Source organism: Sarcophilus harrisii, chromosome 6 (assembly GCF_902635505.1).
Source record: "Sarcophilus harrisii chromosome 6, mSarHar1.11, whole genome shotgun sequence".
Lineage (NCBI taxonomy): Eukaryota > Metazoa > Chordata > Mammalia > Dasyuromorphia > Dasyuridae > Sarcophilus > Sarcophilus harrisii.
The window spans coordinates 160,876,815-160,894,515 of NC_045431.1; the positions used below are offsets into that span (position 1 = coordinate 160,876,815).

A 17,701-nucleotide genomic window follows, 5' to 3' on the forward strand; every position below is an offset into this window, starting at 1 on the left:
TTGGTTCTTCTCAGCAGATGACCCAAGACAATTTCAATAAACTCTGATGGAAAATGCCATCTGCATCCAGAGAGAGAATTATGGAAACAATGTAAATCAATACATGGTATGTATACTTTCCCCCCTCTTTTTCTTTGTTTTCTTCTCTGGTGGTTTTTTCCTTTTCTGATTTTTCTCTCCCAATATTCACAAGGAAATGTGTTTGTTTGAATGAATATATATATATATATATTTATATAAACCAAAAACAATTTTTAATGAAAATTTAAAAAAAAAGATTTTGGGGAGATATTGTATAGTCCTAAGGAGAGCTTCTGAAAATCATAGGAATGTTTTTCTTCATTATGACATAAGGAGCTTCCTGTAGCAAAGCTGAGTAGCATTTTTTTCTGAAATTGACAGTATTAGAAAATTTCCCAGAGTAAAGATAAATTAGATTACTTGCCCAGAGTGTCAGACACATGATATGTGTCAGGAAAAGGACTTAAATCCAAGTTTTTCTTCCTCTTAAACCATCTTCCTATCCATCTTGCTAATCTACCTCATTCTAGAGAAGAAATACATGAGTAATATAAGCTCTATATTAATTAGCTAACCTTTAATTGCCACTTTGATAATGAGTTCTGTTCTCTCTCTCTCTCTCTCTCTCTCTCTCTCTCTCTCTCTCTCTCTCTCTCTCTCTCTCTCTCTTCCCCCCTTCTCTGTTTTCCTTCTACCTTTTCTCTATTTCTTTTACTTACTGGCTCCTTTTCTCCTATTATTTTGAAAGATTTAGTCCTTTAAAAAAAGAAAAAGAAAATCACCCTTGACACCCTTAAGTTATCATCCTATAGATGAATACAGAAAGGCTTGGAGAGACTTACATGAACTGATGCTAAGTGAAATGAGCAGAACCAGGAGATCATTATATACTTCAACAACGATACTATGTGAGGATGCATTCTGATGGAAGTGGATTTCTTCGACAAAGAGAAGATATAACTCAGTTTCAATTGATCAAGGATGGACAGAAGCAGCTACACCCAAAGAAAGAACACTGAGAAATGAATGTAAACTGTTTGCATTTTTGTTTTTCCTCCAGGGTTATTTATACCTTCTAAATCCAATTCTCCCTGTGCAACAAGAGAACTGTTCAGTTCTGCACACATACATTGTATCTAGGATATACTGTAACCTCTTTAACATGTATAGGACTTTAACTGTATAGGACTTCTTGCCATCTGGGGGAGGGGGTGGAGGGAGGCAGGGGAAAAGTCAGAACAGAAGTGAATGCAAGGGATAATGCTGTAAAAAAAAAGTACCCTGGCATGGGTTCTGTCAATAAAAAGTTAATAATTATTAAAAAAAAAAAAGTTATCATCCTATTTCTCTAAGCTTTCCACACTCTATACCTCCTCTCAGAACCAGAATCAAGGCTCAGTAACCAGGACTTTCTAAATTCTGAGGGTTGGGATTTGGAGGATTTAGAGGGTTCTAAAAGCACTTCTAAGGCAGCTAGGTGGCACCATAATGCATAGAGTGCCAAGTCTATAGAACCAGGAAGATTCATTTTCCTAAATTCAACTCTTCTCAGATAGAGCTGAGTAACCCTGAGCAAGTCATTTAATCCTTTTGCCTCACTTTTTTAACTGTAAAATGAGCTGGAGAAGGAAATGGCAAACTCCAATATCTCTGACAAGAAAACCCCAAATGGAGTCACAGAAAATTGAACAGGACTAAAAACTCAGCAATAACACACAGTCATTGTCCTCTAAGCAAGAAAACTACAGAAACTGTCAATTATTGGGGCAGATATTCAAAAAGACCACAGATTCAGAGCCAATAAAGATTGTTCAGTTTTGTTTTGCATTTTTTCCCTATGCAAAAGGAAGAACTTAATCAAGAAAATTATTTCCTTCCAAAACTGATATTCTATCATGATACTTAGTGCAGTTATCAATAGGAAGGGTTTTGGAGGAGTTAGTCAGTTCTTGACTTCAACTTCCCTTTCGGACCTTTCTCCCAAGCTAATTATCCTTTTGTTCCAGGAAATACCATTTTCCTCTGCTCTAAGTGAAAAAAGTGAAATTTGTCACCTAATTAGCGACAATTACTAAAATAAAATAGACTAATATGGAAATCTGTTTTATGTGATTGTACATGTATGATTGATATCACATGGTTTATTTTTTTCAGTATGTGAGAGAAAGGCAGAAGGGAGGGATACAATTTGAAACAAAAAAATGTAAAAAATAAATAAGAAAAATTTTAAAATAAAATAAAATTGAGAATTACCAAATGATGCTTCCTCCACCTAGGGACAGGTTTCCTTCCCAATAGTTTCCAGGGAGTTCCCTACACCTCTCAAAGCTATCTCACCCAACTCAGGCAAACCTGATTTATGGTATTTGACCCTGGGGGAATAATTAAATAGATGTAGCTATTGGGCTGCTAAAAACCAAAAGTTATCAGGGAAATTAAGAAGCAAAGAAACAAGGAATTCAATTCTTTTAAAATCAAAATGTGCATTTTTTATTGAATGAAAACTTTCAGGAAATTGTAACAAAAAAACTAGAATAAAGCAAATGTTTACAAAGTAGGCAATAAGTTACATTTTTTCATAAATATTCTCATGGTCATATGTAGACTTCCAAATTACCAAAAAATATTAAGAAAACTTCTCTCAAACATAATAAAAAAAGTTTTCCCAAGTTAAATAAATAAACCATGGTGATGACAGAGCACAACCATTTAAATAAACTTATAACAAAGCATTGACACATCCTAAATAATTTCCCCACCAAGAAAAATTCTGGGACTTTGGCCCAGTAAGACTTTGCTGTTTTATTTCTTAAACCATTCTAAGACTATGATTCCAGAATTAGGGCAGAAAGCCCTAATTCAGGTTTCCACTAATGCCATCCCTCCAGCAAAATTTCTGGAAGACAGAATCCTGTTCCCAGCAGTGAAGATAGGAGAAATATTAAGCATTGCTCAGATTAAAATAAAATAAAATTTCATTGTCATTTTGTTCCCCTACTTCTTATCAGGGAAGTTTTTATCATCCAATTCTAGTTCTATATATTCTTTTAACTTTAATAAATACATAAATAGTAAATATCTGAATTAAATTATAACTGGAAAATAATGCTATGCTGCCTGATCTTGAAAGAAAGCAGAAACAGCTGATGATAAGCATCTCAATGAGGTAGGAATGGGTAGATATTCTGAGGTACAGTGAAGCATTGGCTAAGTCAAAACCCCAGCTTCCTTAATTCTCTGACTCATGTTGCATATTTGAAAGAGAAGCAGATTTTCCTGAAACTTCATTGGCATCTTCATGAAGAGATACATTCAAGACAAAGAAGGAGTCTTTCCATTTTATTTTGAGTGATCCTTAGTTCTGAAATGAAAAATATTTTAAGAGATTAAACAATGATTAAAAAAAAGAGTTTTCGAATACACATCTTTTCAGAAATTTCATATCCTCTAAACTTGATTTTGCTCTCTCAAGTCACTTTAAAAAAAAAAATCTCTTTATCGTATATTGTATAGGAATAGCAAGTTGTATATGACAAATTTTCAGTTTCATGTGCAATTTGTAAAATATGTTATGGAAAAAATAATTAATTTCGTTATTATTATTATTATTAGCAATATACTATAATAAAAAGAATTTGAAGTCAGTTAAGACCTGGATTTAAGTCCAGACCCTGAGACTTGTTAACTGGAAAATCTAGACAAATAATCTAATCATTTGGGGCTTCAGTTTTCTTATCTTTAAATATCCATTTTATCAGGCATTTCTATCTGATGGATTTGTTATGTAGACCAAATTAAATAATATATATAAAATACTAATTAAATCTTAAAGCCAACTACATAAATGTCATTTCTTACTATTATGATTATTTCTTTTATGGAAAGGTAGATTTCAGAAAGAAGGAAACAAAATAAATTATTCTGGGACAACAAGAAAAGAAATGAGAAAATTCCATTCATTTAATCTCATTTTCTTTATTGTTTCCCTCCTATTTTTGATTTCTCTGTAAGTAATTGCAATATACTTACCTCTTCAAAAACTCCTGAAGAATTCTCTGCACCCACTTTGCATTAGGATCAAGGCAGAGGTCCCTGTTGTCTTTAACAGTGACACTAAAAAGAAAAAGGAAAAAAAGGATCAATAATGATCTGCTCTGAAGGGTTCTTTTCTATCAAAATCAGTGAGAATGTAAGCATTCAAGTCAGAACATTTACATTTTTCTCCCTGAAGTTTCTCCTAAGTATATAGGGAATTATGTTCTTTCATTCATGAGATCAACCTCCAGGAAACTTTTTCCCTTACCATGATAGAATGATTTAGCACCAGAGAATTCAAAAAGTCTAAGGGAGAGCATTCAGGAGGGCTGTTACTCACAGAATACAAATGATGACCTGACGACATTGATGACAATGATGCAACTCATCATTGAAGTCAACTAACTGATGGTTCATATTGAAATATCAAAATTTGGGGACTTTCTGTTCTTTTAATTTAGTTTAAAGCAGCAAGGGGATTAGTTCCTCATTCCATTTTCTATGATGACTTTAAAAAATTATTTTTCAAAGCAGGGAGAAAGGGGGAGACTTCAATAAGCTCCAAAATTCAAAATTGTGGAAATGTTTTTCAAAGTTATGATAAACTTCTGCAAATTCTTCCAAGAATGCCAAACTTAGCCTCTGCTTAACAGTTAGGGAGATAGGATGATATGGAATAAAAGCACTGAGCTCAGAGTTAGGAAAACCTGAACTCTACTTTTTTTTTTTCTTTTTTCTTTTTTTTTCCTGAGGCAATTGGGGTTAAGTGACTTGCCCAGGGTCACACAACTAGGAAATGTTAAGTGCTGAACTCTACTCTTATCTCCTACAATTACTAGCTATGTCACTTTAAGTCACTTAACTTCATTTTGCCTCAGTTTTCTCATCTGTCTAATGAGGATAAGAATAGTACCTACTTCACAGGATATTGTAATAATGAAATAAGATAACATATATAAAACATTTTGTGAAAGTGTTAACTATTGTTATTAATATCCAATAACTAATTGTTAGTAACTAATTATTGAAGAGAATTAGGTAGCATAGTGAATAGAACATCCAGATTGGAATTAACAAGATTCATCTTCCTGAGTTCAAATCTGGCCTCAGACTTTACTAGCAATTTAAGACTGTATTGGATTGAATATCAATCCATCTTTGACAAGTTCGGATTGATACAAATAATGGGATTATCTCGGTAGCTAGGTGATTTCTCCTGATTCTAATCCCTCCTGCCCTTCTGCCTCTCCTCTCATTTTCATCCCCACCCTCACCCCATCTCCTAAATGAAACCATTGTTGTTGTTGTTGTTGTTTTTTTTTAATACATACATGATTTCTGTGTTTGAGCAATGTGGTCCACTGTCGATCACCCTCAACTCCTTAATGAGTTTGGGATGGAAAGGCTTGGAATAAGTTTTTATGCACTGACATCGGAGTTCTGTCACTGTCCGAGAAACCACAGCAGCTATAAGGAATAAAATAATGAAAAGAATTAGAAGTAAAGAAAGTTAATCCCCATTAACTTTAATTTTAATATTTTGCTAACCATGAAAATAATTGGTGATTTTGAAAACTTTTCACAAATTTTATCATTAGCACACGGATTCCTCTAAATCTGAAACCTGATCTTTCATCATCCCCAAATTGTTTCTCCAAGAAAAGTTTTCACTGGCCACTTCTAATAAGATTTTTATTATAGGTAAATTTTTGGAGTCTTTTGGCAAATGTTTCCCTGTTCATTTGTCCTCACATTTTTCTCTGTTTGGTATTGAGATAGAAAGTAAATAGAACAATAGGCAGAAGTGGCTAATAGAAATGATGAATTAATGAAATTAATATTCTAAAAGGGTCTTGGTCGGGATGCACATACATGCACATATTTATTATTATGTTACTAGTATTAATAATTAAAATAATTAATGGTACACACTAACAGCAAATATTGCATAATTAGCATTATAATTAATCATATTACATAATTGGCATTTATTTGGCCCTTTAAAGTTTGCAAAGTGCTTTATAGTTATCACCTCATTTCATACTCACAAAAACCCTGGGAAGAAGTGCTATTATTACATCTTCTTTACAAAGGAAAGAACCAAGGAGAATAGAAGTTAAGGATTTGGCCAGGGTCAAACTGCTAGTAAGTGTCTGAGAATGTATTTGAGCTTAGTCTTCCTGACTCCAGACTCAAAGTACTCTATCCATACCACTACTTCTATTGATTCGTTTGCAAAATACTGTATTCACATTTTATTTTATTCATATATGTGTAGCATGCATGTATGTATCTGCTTATATGTGTGCATACATGTACACCAATGTGTATACATATATTGTATATGCTGATAACTATAAATATATATGTATTAATATGTATATATGTGCACAAATGTGTGTCTATATATCTCTATTTTTTGTGTATGTGTAAATACATTTATGTATATTTGTGTATATATATATATATATATATATATATATAGTGCATTTAGGACCCGATTAGTAATAACAAAAAATGATATTTGTATAACATATAACATTTACATTGATCAGAAACTTGGTGAATCTCAACTATGTATTACACAGTTACAGATCAGGAAGCTGAAGTCCTGAGACAATAACTTCCTCATGATTTTACAACTTCGAAATTAGAGGTAAGAATTATGGGAATTGATCTTCCAATCTCATTTGCATTAGCCAAATTCTATCCTTGTTAGATAGGCAATGTATCAAGCCTAAAGCTGAGAAGATTCATTTTTGTGAGTTCAAATCTGGCCTCAGATACTTAGTGACCCTGGATAAATCACTTAACCCTATTTGCCTCAGTTTCCTCATCAGCAAACTACGTTAGCATCTTTGCCAAGAAAACCCTAAATAGAGCCACGGAGACTCAAATATGACTAAAAAAAAATGAACAAAAAATATTTGCTTTAGGATAAACTGGAATAGAAAAGGCCTAAAAAAAGAAGCGGTTCCAAAAGGAATCTATTTTTTCCTTCTATCCTTTAAGAAAGATAGTTTACTATTAACGATATTACAATTTGCTTTTCTAGAAATTTGTATCTTTAAGCATGGACCATATTCAGAGAATATATCTCTTCCGTTTGAATGCTAAAAAAAGAGGTCTACTTACCTTCATTCAGTGCTACAGAAACCAGGAAGATGGCCAAGAGTGCTCCCAGAAGCTTGGAAGTCATTTTCGCAGTTAGTTTGTGGTTTGTTTTGCTCTGGTTTCCTACTGGCTGTCAGCTGTTATCTGGACTGTTTCAGAGGCTTTCTGTTGGCTGGAGCATATTGGTGGCTCTTTTATACAGTCTCAATGCTTCTTACAACTTTTTGGGCATTATGTCAGAGGAAATTCCACAATCTGCAACCCTACAGGCATATTGCATTAAACTGAGTCATCCTACTCTTAGTGAAAACCCCTTTACAGACTTTTTTTCAAGATCATGCTTATTTACATAATACATGACACTGACCACATTATTAATGGATATATTTGGATATTAAGAAAAGGAACCTTAAACTCTACTCATTCTGGGCTTGTTTCCATTTTTTTCTTTTTATTCATTCTACATTATTGCATTGCATAACAAGTAGCTGTGTGAATAATTTTATTGTCATTAGTATCATTGTTATCATCACCATCATCATCATTATTTGGTGAAGAACTACATTATTTGGTTAAATTTTCTTTCTCTTTTGAATTTTCTTATTCTCCCCAATTATCCAATTAATTTCCAAGTCATGTCATTTCTATCTCCAAAGTAACTCTCCTTTCACTCCACTGTAATATCCATCACTCTAGTTTGAACCTTCACTACTCTTAACTATAGTACTAAATTAGCCTTTTTTCCTGCTGTGCTTTTTCTTTACTAGCTATAAAAAGTATTTAATTCAGTACAGCAAATGTCCACCTTTGAAAATATTTTAATTTAATAATTTGATTTAATAAATAAATTCAATATTTTTCAAGTACTTATATTTATATGGAGAGAGAGAGAAAGAGACAGAGAGAAAGAGATAGAGAGACAGACAGACAGAAAGAGAGACAGAGAGACAGAAGAGAGACAGAGACAGAGAGAGACAGAGAGAGAGAGATAGAAGGAGAGAGAGAGAGAGAAAGAGAGAGAGAGAGAGAGAGAGAGAGAGAGAGTACATGTTGGACTGTTTTTACCATAAGCTAAAAATTATCTTTTGTTATACCCCTATTAGATTATAAACTCCATCTAGGGAGATAAGGCATGTCTTTATTTTGTATATATAATATTGTTTGTGCATATTCTATTAGTGGTTGTCAACTTGATTTCAACTGAATTGGAAACACCATTGTATTTGGTTTCAGAGGAACTAAATCCAAATCTCAGTTATATTAGCTGCATGGTGTTGAGCAAGCAATTTACCTGTTAGTCCCTTAGTTCCTCATTGGTAAAATGAACAGATTAGATTAAATGAGTTCTAACTATAACTTACTACTTTTTTTAGTATGCATTGATAATATTATTGTAAAAGTCCTTGGTTGGGGCATGTTTCAATGATGCCTTACTTGATAATACAATTTATTTAGTTTCCTATTTATTTATATGACAATTCATATGACAATCCAAACAATAGGTTGGATTGTTTCTGGCATTTCCCTTGACTTGTGTGGAGTTTCTGCTGGAACCAGAGGCTAGGTTTTGAAATAGGTGAGTGAACCAAATTACAACATATACTTTTATTTCATGGGAATCTTGCTCCATCTGTTAGGTGAGAGCTTACCTTACTGCAGGACATCTTATTGCTTAGTTGTGAATTCAGTTTGACTTTTTGAGTTGAAACTTCAGAAGTATGGCAAGCTTTAAATTAATGAGAGCAATTCACTTCACCAGGCAAACAAAGGAAATAATTCTATTCTAGTACAAGTGCTATGAACGTGAATGATACTTGCGTTTCTAAAAATTGAATATGTAAGAAAAGATAATTTTTTCATACCCACAGAAAGCTGCAGCAAAACCCCAAAGGAAAACACAAGGGAACTCATTCCTGATTTGGAAATCTTTTTTTAGAGGTGTCTAGTTGACTCAATAAATAAAGCACTGGGTCTAGAGTTGGAGGGAACTGAGTTCAAATTCAGCCCTACACATTTACCAGTTGTCATTTCACTTTGGGAAAGTCATTTCACATTTGTTTGCTTCAATTATCTCAATTTAAAATGGTTCCAATAATATACCACCCATCTTCCAGGTTTATTGTAAGAATTAAATAAGAATATATCTGTGAAATGCTTAGAACATAGCAGGTACTTAATGTTTGTCTTCTTCCTTTCTTTTAATTTTCTTTCTGAGAATTATCAGGTAGGGTATGTAAAATATGTTGGGAGGAAGAAATAAATAATTAGCAAGGCAAGTTCAGCCTGACATAGAATAAATCCTTAATAAATACTTTTTGACTGACTGACTGATGGGAACTTCTGAAAAGCAACACCTTGGGGGTTTTAAGAGATATCCAGTAAAGTCAAATTCCCTGAAGGAACTACAGCTAATTTCTTTCAATATCACTTTTGATCACTAGATGTTATCAAGAGGTGAGGAGGCTAAGATGAAAATCCATACATGCTTCATTTGAATCACCAGTCAATCTGGTTTTTTTTGTTTGTTTGTTTGTTTTGTTTTGTTTTGTTTTGTTTTTTGTCTAGTTTTAAGGTGAATATGATTACTGGGGTCAATCAACTAAACATTGATTAAACTCAGGCTATGGATAATCATGCTCAAAACAATCAATCTCACCAACAGAGTCCATTATTCCTGTAGAATTAACGACAATAATTCTCTGCAAGCAAAGGTCTCAAACAATACAGAAAAAAATAACATTTTCAGGAAACAAAGTTGTCATTAAAGAAAAAAAGAAACTTTTGGTTGCCTAAATTCAATCTTTCTTCATACATGTAAATACTTTATTCTCAGAGTCCTTTACTCATCACCATTTACCACTGGGTTTGTTAGACTTATTGGATTTCTGGTAGAAATAGTCTTCAGGAAAGGGCTGCTTTCAAGTATTTGAAGGGATGTCAATGGAAAAGGATATATCAGAGACTTGTTCTGTTTGGCTCCAGGGAATAGAATAGAACCAGGAGCAATGGGTAGACAGAGAGAGAACAATTTAGTCTTGATTTGGGGAAGGGGAAGAAACAACCCATCCTAACAATTCTCCTCAAGTGGAATGAGCTGTCTCAGAAGATAGCAGGATCTCCTTCCTAGGAGGTTATCAAAGAGAGCCTTGGTGAATAGTGCTTAGGAATATTGTAATAGAACTTTTTTTTTTCAGAATACAGATTGAACTATATGACCATTTATGTCTCTTTCAATTATAAAATGCAGGGATTCATGATTCTCTCCACCTCTGAGTAGGTGTACAAGACAGAAAAGTTTCAGATAAATCTAATTTTCCTCCTTCCTCCCCTTGACTTCACAAATGAAACATTCAAAAACTATATATGCAAAGGTATAGGCAGGAATGTCAACAGGAAAAGTTGTTTTGGGGAGGCGAGTGGGGTTCTTTCCTCTTTTTATTTTAAGTTGAATGGGGAAGTACCAAAGCTAGTAACACTACCTTTTATAGCAAAAGCAAATATTTACTTTATAAGTAAGAGCTTACCTCATTTTTTCTGTGGTTTCTCTGGTGTGGATATTCTTGCCACTGATGAGAATTAGACCCATACTGCACATTTCTATGAACCTAAAAATAAATGAAAATAAATCATCACCCAGGATCAGGCATCTAAGAAGGTTTATCTCTCCTTTGTCCTTACCATGATGTCCAATCTGTCTACCCAGGCCATCATCTCTGCTTTGGTTTCACTTTTTGTTCTTTTTCTTCTTTTCCTAGTTATTTGCTATGTTCTTTTCCTCATTTCTTTTTTCTTTTTTCACTATCTTATTTTTTTCTAGTTATATATAAAGATAGTTTTCAATATTCATTTTTTCCTTCTGTCCCTTCTCTTCCCCATCCTCAAGACAACAAGCAATTTGATATAGGTCATACATACATGTACAATCATTCATTCTGTCCAAGTTGAATTTATACTAGAAATGCAAAGATGATTAAATATTTAAAAGTACAATTAACAATCACATTAAATATTAAAACATCCAAAACCGTATTTTATCTCAATTTAGAAAAGTATTTCATAAACCATAATGCTCACATATGCTAAAACCCCAAAAAAGTATAGTAGACATAGAAAGACATTTTTTTAATATCATAAAAAACTACTTATCTCAAACCAAAGGAAATCTCATATACAATAAGGATACAATAGAATCTTTTGTCAAAAAATATAGGAGTAAACTAAGGATGCTCACTCTGCCCACTACTATTTGACATAATTCTAGAAAGTCTAGCACCAAGCAAGGGAAAGGACTTAAAAACATAAAGATAAATAAAGGGGATATAAAATAATTCCTATTTGCTTATAACATGATGATATACTTAGAAACTTCTAAAAATTCAACAGAGACACCAAATGAAATCATAGCTCTAGCAAAATCACAACTTACAAATTAAACTTTCAGAAATCTATAGCATCTCTATGTAATAATAATAAAATTCAAAAGACAATTATGTAACAAAGACATGGGTTCCCTACAGAATGCATGGAATATCTGAACATGCAAAATGCTCAAATAAATTAGATTATAAATTGCTCCTTAAGGAAATAAAGAATAATTTAAATATCTAGAGAAATATTCAATGTTCATGGACAGACAGGCTGTGCCAAAATAATAGAGGCCAAAAAAAATGTATGACACATCATGAATAATAATAAAATTCATTTGGAAAAATAAAAGGAAGAATGAAAAGGAAAAAGTACTTCCAGATTTCAAACTATAATAGAAAGCATCATTTGATAATGATTTTTAAGTGAAGGGGTAAGTTCCATGGAACAGCCTAGATAAGGGAGAATTAGGAACAAAACAACTCAGTAGCCCAGTATTTATACATACAACAATACCAAACATAAATAACTTAGGGAAGCGCTTTCTACTTAATAAAACTTAAGTGAAAATTGGAAAACAGACTTAGACTAACATTGTATACCATATTTTACAATATATTATAAAAACAATTTATATAACATAAATACAAAAGTTTTGAAGACTTTTTTAAGCTGATGAAAAATAATATAAACAGAACCAAGAGAAAGATTTATACAAAATTTATACAATAATGATACTGTAAAAATAAATGTCTTTGAAAACTACAAAAGCTATGATCAATATAATGACTGTCAATTCCAAAAAACTGATGATGAAATGTATCGTCTATCTCCTAACAAAGAAGTAAAGTTTCCAGCTTAAATTAAAAAAAGATACATATTTTAACATAGCCAATGAAAAAATTTGTTTGGTTGACTATGCATTTGTTACAAGGAGTTTGTCTATATTCTGTATATCTTGATATATGATATACATGTTGTCTTCATCCATAGTATATAAGCTTCCTCCTTTTCCCCTCCTTTCTTCTTTCCTTTCTTCCTTTCTTTTTTGTATTTGTATGTCCAGTTCCTAACATAGATCCCTGTGCGAAGTAGATATTTAAGAGATTATTATTGACTTATTTACTACCATCTCTAATAATAAATGAAATACTCTCTATTTTAAAAAAAATTTTTTTAAATGTTGATGTTGTTATAGATTTCATTGGTATAGGGAATTCCTAAGAAGGGAACTTCTTTGATCAATGCAGAGCTACTTTTGCTTTGAAACTTGTAATCTTTCAGAATTGCCCGGAGCACCAAGAAGCTGACCTATCTAAAAACCACATAATCCCTATTTTTCAGAGGGAACTTGAAGTCAGAGCTTCTTGGCTTTGAGATCAGCTCTATATACACTTGAACAGAACAGAATTATCAACAACAAAACTTTGCACAATTTTTTTGTTAAAAAGTACTAAGTTTGCCTGTGTTGATATTTCTCACATGAGATGCAAAGATGTGAATGTGTTTGCTTATTCTCTTCCCCATTGGATTGTGAACTCCTTGAGGGCAGGGATTGTCTCTTGTCTTTTTTGGTATCTTGAAGACTTAGTCCAATGCCTGGCATTGAGTAGACACCTAATAAAGTGTTTGAATGACTTATTGACTAGTTACATACATGCATTCACATGATCACAAAAATCAGAAGGAGGTCTACATATTTATCTGAATACTATGAAGTAAGCTATATAAATACAAAGTAAGCATAAGGTAAAATGTGTATTCATTTAATTTAATATCATTTAAGAGCAATCTAAATAATTGTGTGAAAACTTCCCTGGTGATGTGCATTTCTTGAGACTGATCAATTTGTTTCAAAAAACTCATATTTATTAAAATTTTAAATGTCAAACATTTCTTTAGTGTTTTATTTTTTCATATAATCATTCCAGGTGTGTGATGATAGAAATCATAACGAGGCATATTTCAATTTCATAAGAGGCAAATTGAATCATAAGAGCTGTTTATAAATGTAATATGATGAGTCCCCATCACTAGAAGTGTTCTGGTAAATACTGTACCTTCATCTGTCAGGAAGATTTTTACCCGAGAAGGAAGGTTGAACTAAAATTTCATCTAGTGCCAGGATTCTTTAATTCTGAGATTCTAAAGGGGTAGACTTAGAAATCATAAGCCTGGAATAGTTATCTTTTTAAAGATATGTCACTTTAAATTACAAAAATTGAGTTAGAAATTACTAAAAAGTATAAATTTGAGCATGTACAAAAGAAGCATTTGTTCAGAGATCAGCGAAAAATTCAAACAATATCAAAGAGCCCTTAGAAATTCCCCATTTTACATTGTTTGTTCTGCAAACAAAAGTAGGTCAAGACATTCAATCCCAGGCAGACAGATGTTCTCACTCCACCCATATGACCAATTTCCACAGTCTGAAAAGTAAAGGGCCATTGGCAGAGATCAGGACATAATCCTAAGATTAAAAAGAAAGAAAGAAAGAAAGAAAGAAAGAAAGAAAAACATTTTTCCCCAGGCTGAGGAATAACCTCTCTTCCTTACTTCACAAATAAACCAGCCAACTAAGAATAAAGAAGTCATGAAATGTTCTCTAACAGAGCTAGAAGGAAGCTTTTTAAATTTATGGCATGATTAAACCCCAACATTTAGTGTCAAACCCCAGTATTTGTTGCCAATTGCTCTGCAAAATCTTATCATTTGGTGTCTGAACATCAATCATGAGGATTCAGCACATAATTTCTAAAACACCTAGCACATAATTAATGCTTAATTCTTTTCTTCTTCCTTCTATTTGGGGTTGGGAAGAAAAAATAGTGAGTTCTACTTCTAGGGGGAAAAAAAAGTTTCCTTCTTTCCATTATTCATTTTCACTGAAGTTTTATCTGCCTCTAAAACTACAGTTTTATCTGCCTTTTGGGGTGAAGAACCCCAAAAATGGCTTTTTGTTGACATGAATGGATGCTTGACAGGTTATGAAATAAAATGATAAAAAGTCTTCAAACCTAAACATTTCTGCCCCTCATACTTCAAAGTTTCCTCCATTAGGAAATCCATGTTTTTGAAAGTTTTCTGGTTCTCTCCAGCTTACTTTTATTAGGCATTTGTTATCAGCTAGTTTATCAGATTGCATGCAATAGTGATCTCTGAGTTTTTTCAATGGGTAGCCCACTAGGGAAAAACATGAAGACCACTCCTACTCTATTTACTCATTTATAAATTAAATTCAGATACAATTATGCTAACAATAATATTCATTGTGAAACTAATACAAAAATAGAGCTAAAAAGGGTGAGCTGATGATGAAAAAGCAGCATAGTGCAGTGAATAGAATGAAGAACTTAGAATAAGGAAGATCAGTATTCAAATACTGCCTCAGACATTTTCTAGCTATGTGACCTTCTGAGTTTCAGTTTCCTCATCTGCAAAATTAGAGACTTGGATGCATTATCCTTCAAGATCTCTTACATCTCCAAATCTACTATCTTGTAGAATGATAGTTGATCCTAGGGTCTTTAGAGAGATAGAGGAGTTTATTGAGCAGGGGGATGACATGCTCAAGCATCACTGGTACTGATCAATGCTGATATCGTGGAGAATGCCAAAGTCAGGAAGACAGGTGAGTGGGAAGGAAGACGATATTTTCCCAATGGCACCTGCACAGCTACAGGTGCTTAGTCAGGGGATACTTGAAGGGGTGGAGGTGGAAACTTGAACAGAAAAGGAATGGGAAATTTTGAAGAGATAACTAGGTGGGTGTAGTTGTGTTGGAAACAAGCCAGCTAACCCTAACTGGCTATCAGGGATGTGCTGATAAAGGTTTAATAACCAACTTTCCCCTCCTCAAAAAAAAAAAAAAAGTATAATTTTAATTTTTAATTTTATCTTTTAATTTTAATCAGCACTAACATTTTCTCCATTACTTCCTTAGGTTTAGACAGTTGATAAAATGGTAAATTAAATTTTGATCTGTAGTCTTTGCAGAGTTCTAAGATGTCAGTACCCACACTGAAAATGTTCAAACTAGTATGAGATAACACCAACATACCCTTGGATGTAACTTATCTTCCCACACTCTGATTAACTGATTACAAATCTTTTGAATAAGGCTTTTATTCCTGAGCACACCTGCATATCTGCATGTACATCTATCCCTCTGGCCCCCTACCAACACCCCGACATACACACATATGCTTTGGAGACCATTGGCTTAAAGGGCCAACTGAGAACAGATTCACAATATAAATATAAGACCTTTCCTCAAATGACCATTACTATAAACTTTGCTTCTCTTTTTCTAACCATCATTTCCTAGAGTAAGTGAAAAAAAAGTATGAAAAAAGTATAGATACAATAGTCTATAGTAATCTAGTGTTTGATAAACTCAAAGACTCTAGCTTCTGGAATAAGATTGACTATTTGACAAAAAAAGGCAGGGAAAAGTGGAAAATAATGTGGCAGAAACTAGGAGTTGACCAAGCCCTAACACCCTACACCAAAATAAGGTCAAAATGGATTCGTGATTTAGACATAAAAGGTGATATTATAGTCAAATCAGAAGAACAAGGGATGGTTTACCTCTCAGATCCACAGAGAAAGAAGGAATTTATCACCAAAGAAGAATTAGAGAACATCCTGAAATACAAAATGGATAGATTTGATTATATTAAATTAAAAGGGCTTTATACAAACACAATGCAGTCAAGATTAGAAGGGAAACAAAAAATTGAGGGGAAAACTTTACATACAAGAACTCTGATAAAGGCCTCATTTCTAAAATACATAGAAAATTGACTCAAATTTATAAGACTACAAGCCATTCTCCAATTGATAAATGATCAAAAGATACGAACGGCCAATTTTATTTTTTATTTTTTAAAGCTTTTTATTTTCAAAACATATGCGCAGATAATTTTTCAACATTGACCCTTGCACAGTCTTGTGTTTCAGATTTTTTCCTCCTTTCTCCCACCCCCTTCCCTAAATGGCAACCAATTCAATAAATGCTATACATGTTAAAATATGTTAAATCCAATATATGTAAACATATTTATACAATTATCTTGCTGCATAAGAAAAATCAGATCAAAAAAGAAAAGAAAATGGGTAAGAAAACAAAATATAAGCAAACAATCACAAAAAGAGTGAAAATGCTATGTTGTGAATCACACTCAGTTCCCACAGTGCTCTCTGTGGGTGTAGGTGGCTCTTTTCATCATAAGATCATTGGAACTGACTTCAGTCATCTCATTGTTGGAAAGAGCAACATCCATCAGAATTGAACATTGTATAATCTTGTTATCACCATGTACAATGATCTCCTGGTTCTGCTCATTTCACTCAACATCAGTTCATGTAAGTCTCTCCAGGTCTCTCTGAAATCATCTGTGCTGGTTGTTTCTTACAGAACAACAATATCCCATAATATTCATATATACTACAATTTATTCAGCCATTCTCCAATTGATGGGCATCCACTGAGTTTCCAATTCTTTGTCACTGCAAAGAAGACTGCCACAAACATTTTTGCATATGTGGGTCCTTTCCTCCCTTTAAGATCTCTTTGGGATACAGATCCAATAGAAACACTGCTGAATCAAAGGGTATTCACAGTTTGATAACTCTTTGGGCATTGTTTCAAATTGTTCTCCAGAATAGCTGGATCCTGAACAGACACTTTTTAGATGAAGAAATTAAAACCATTTTTTGTTATATGAAAAAATGCTCTAAATTACTATTGATTAAAGGAATGCAAATTAAAGCAGCTCTGAGGTTCCATTATATATGTCTTAGACTGACAAAGGTGACAAAAAAAGATAATGATAAATGTTGGAGGAAATGTGAGGAAACCGGGACATTAATACATTGTTGGTAGAGTTGTGAACTGATTCAACCATTCTGGAGAACAATTTGGAACTATGCTCAAAGGGCTTCAAATTGTGCATACTCTTTGATCCAGCAGTTTCTAAGAACTGGAGATTGAATGGATGCCCCTCAGCTGGAGAATGGCTGAATAAATTATGGTATATGGATGTTATAGAATATTATTGTTCTATAAGAAACGATCAATAAGATGATTTCAAAAAGGCCTGGAGAACCTTACTTGAACTGATGCTGAGTGAAGTGAGCAGAAGCAAGAGAACATTACACAGCA

General features: G+C 33.1%; 1 protein-coding gene across 1 annotated transcript; it reads right to left on the minus strand.

The window, feature by feature from the left end:
• Positions 1-2,509: 2,509 nt before the first annotated feature.
• CXCL8 (C-X-C motif chemokine ligand 8) lies at positions 2,510-7,504 on the minus strand. Its single transcript, XM_003772838.4, has 4 exons — positions 7,192-7,504; positions 5,388-5,523; positions 4,051-4,134; positions 2,510-3,382 (listed from the first exon to the last, which is right to left on the minus strand). The coding sequence occupies exons 1-4, from the start codon at positions 7,253-7,255 to the stop codon at positions 3,361-3,363; spliced, it is 306 nt and encodes a 101-aa protein (XP_003772886.2). The 5' UTR covers positions 7,256-7,504; the 3' UTR covers positions 2,510-3,360.
• Positions 7,505-17,701: the final 10,197 nt, after the last annotated feature.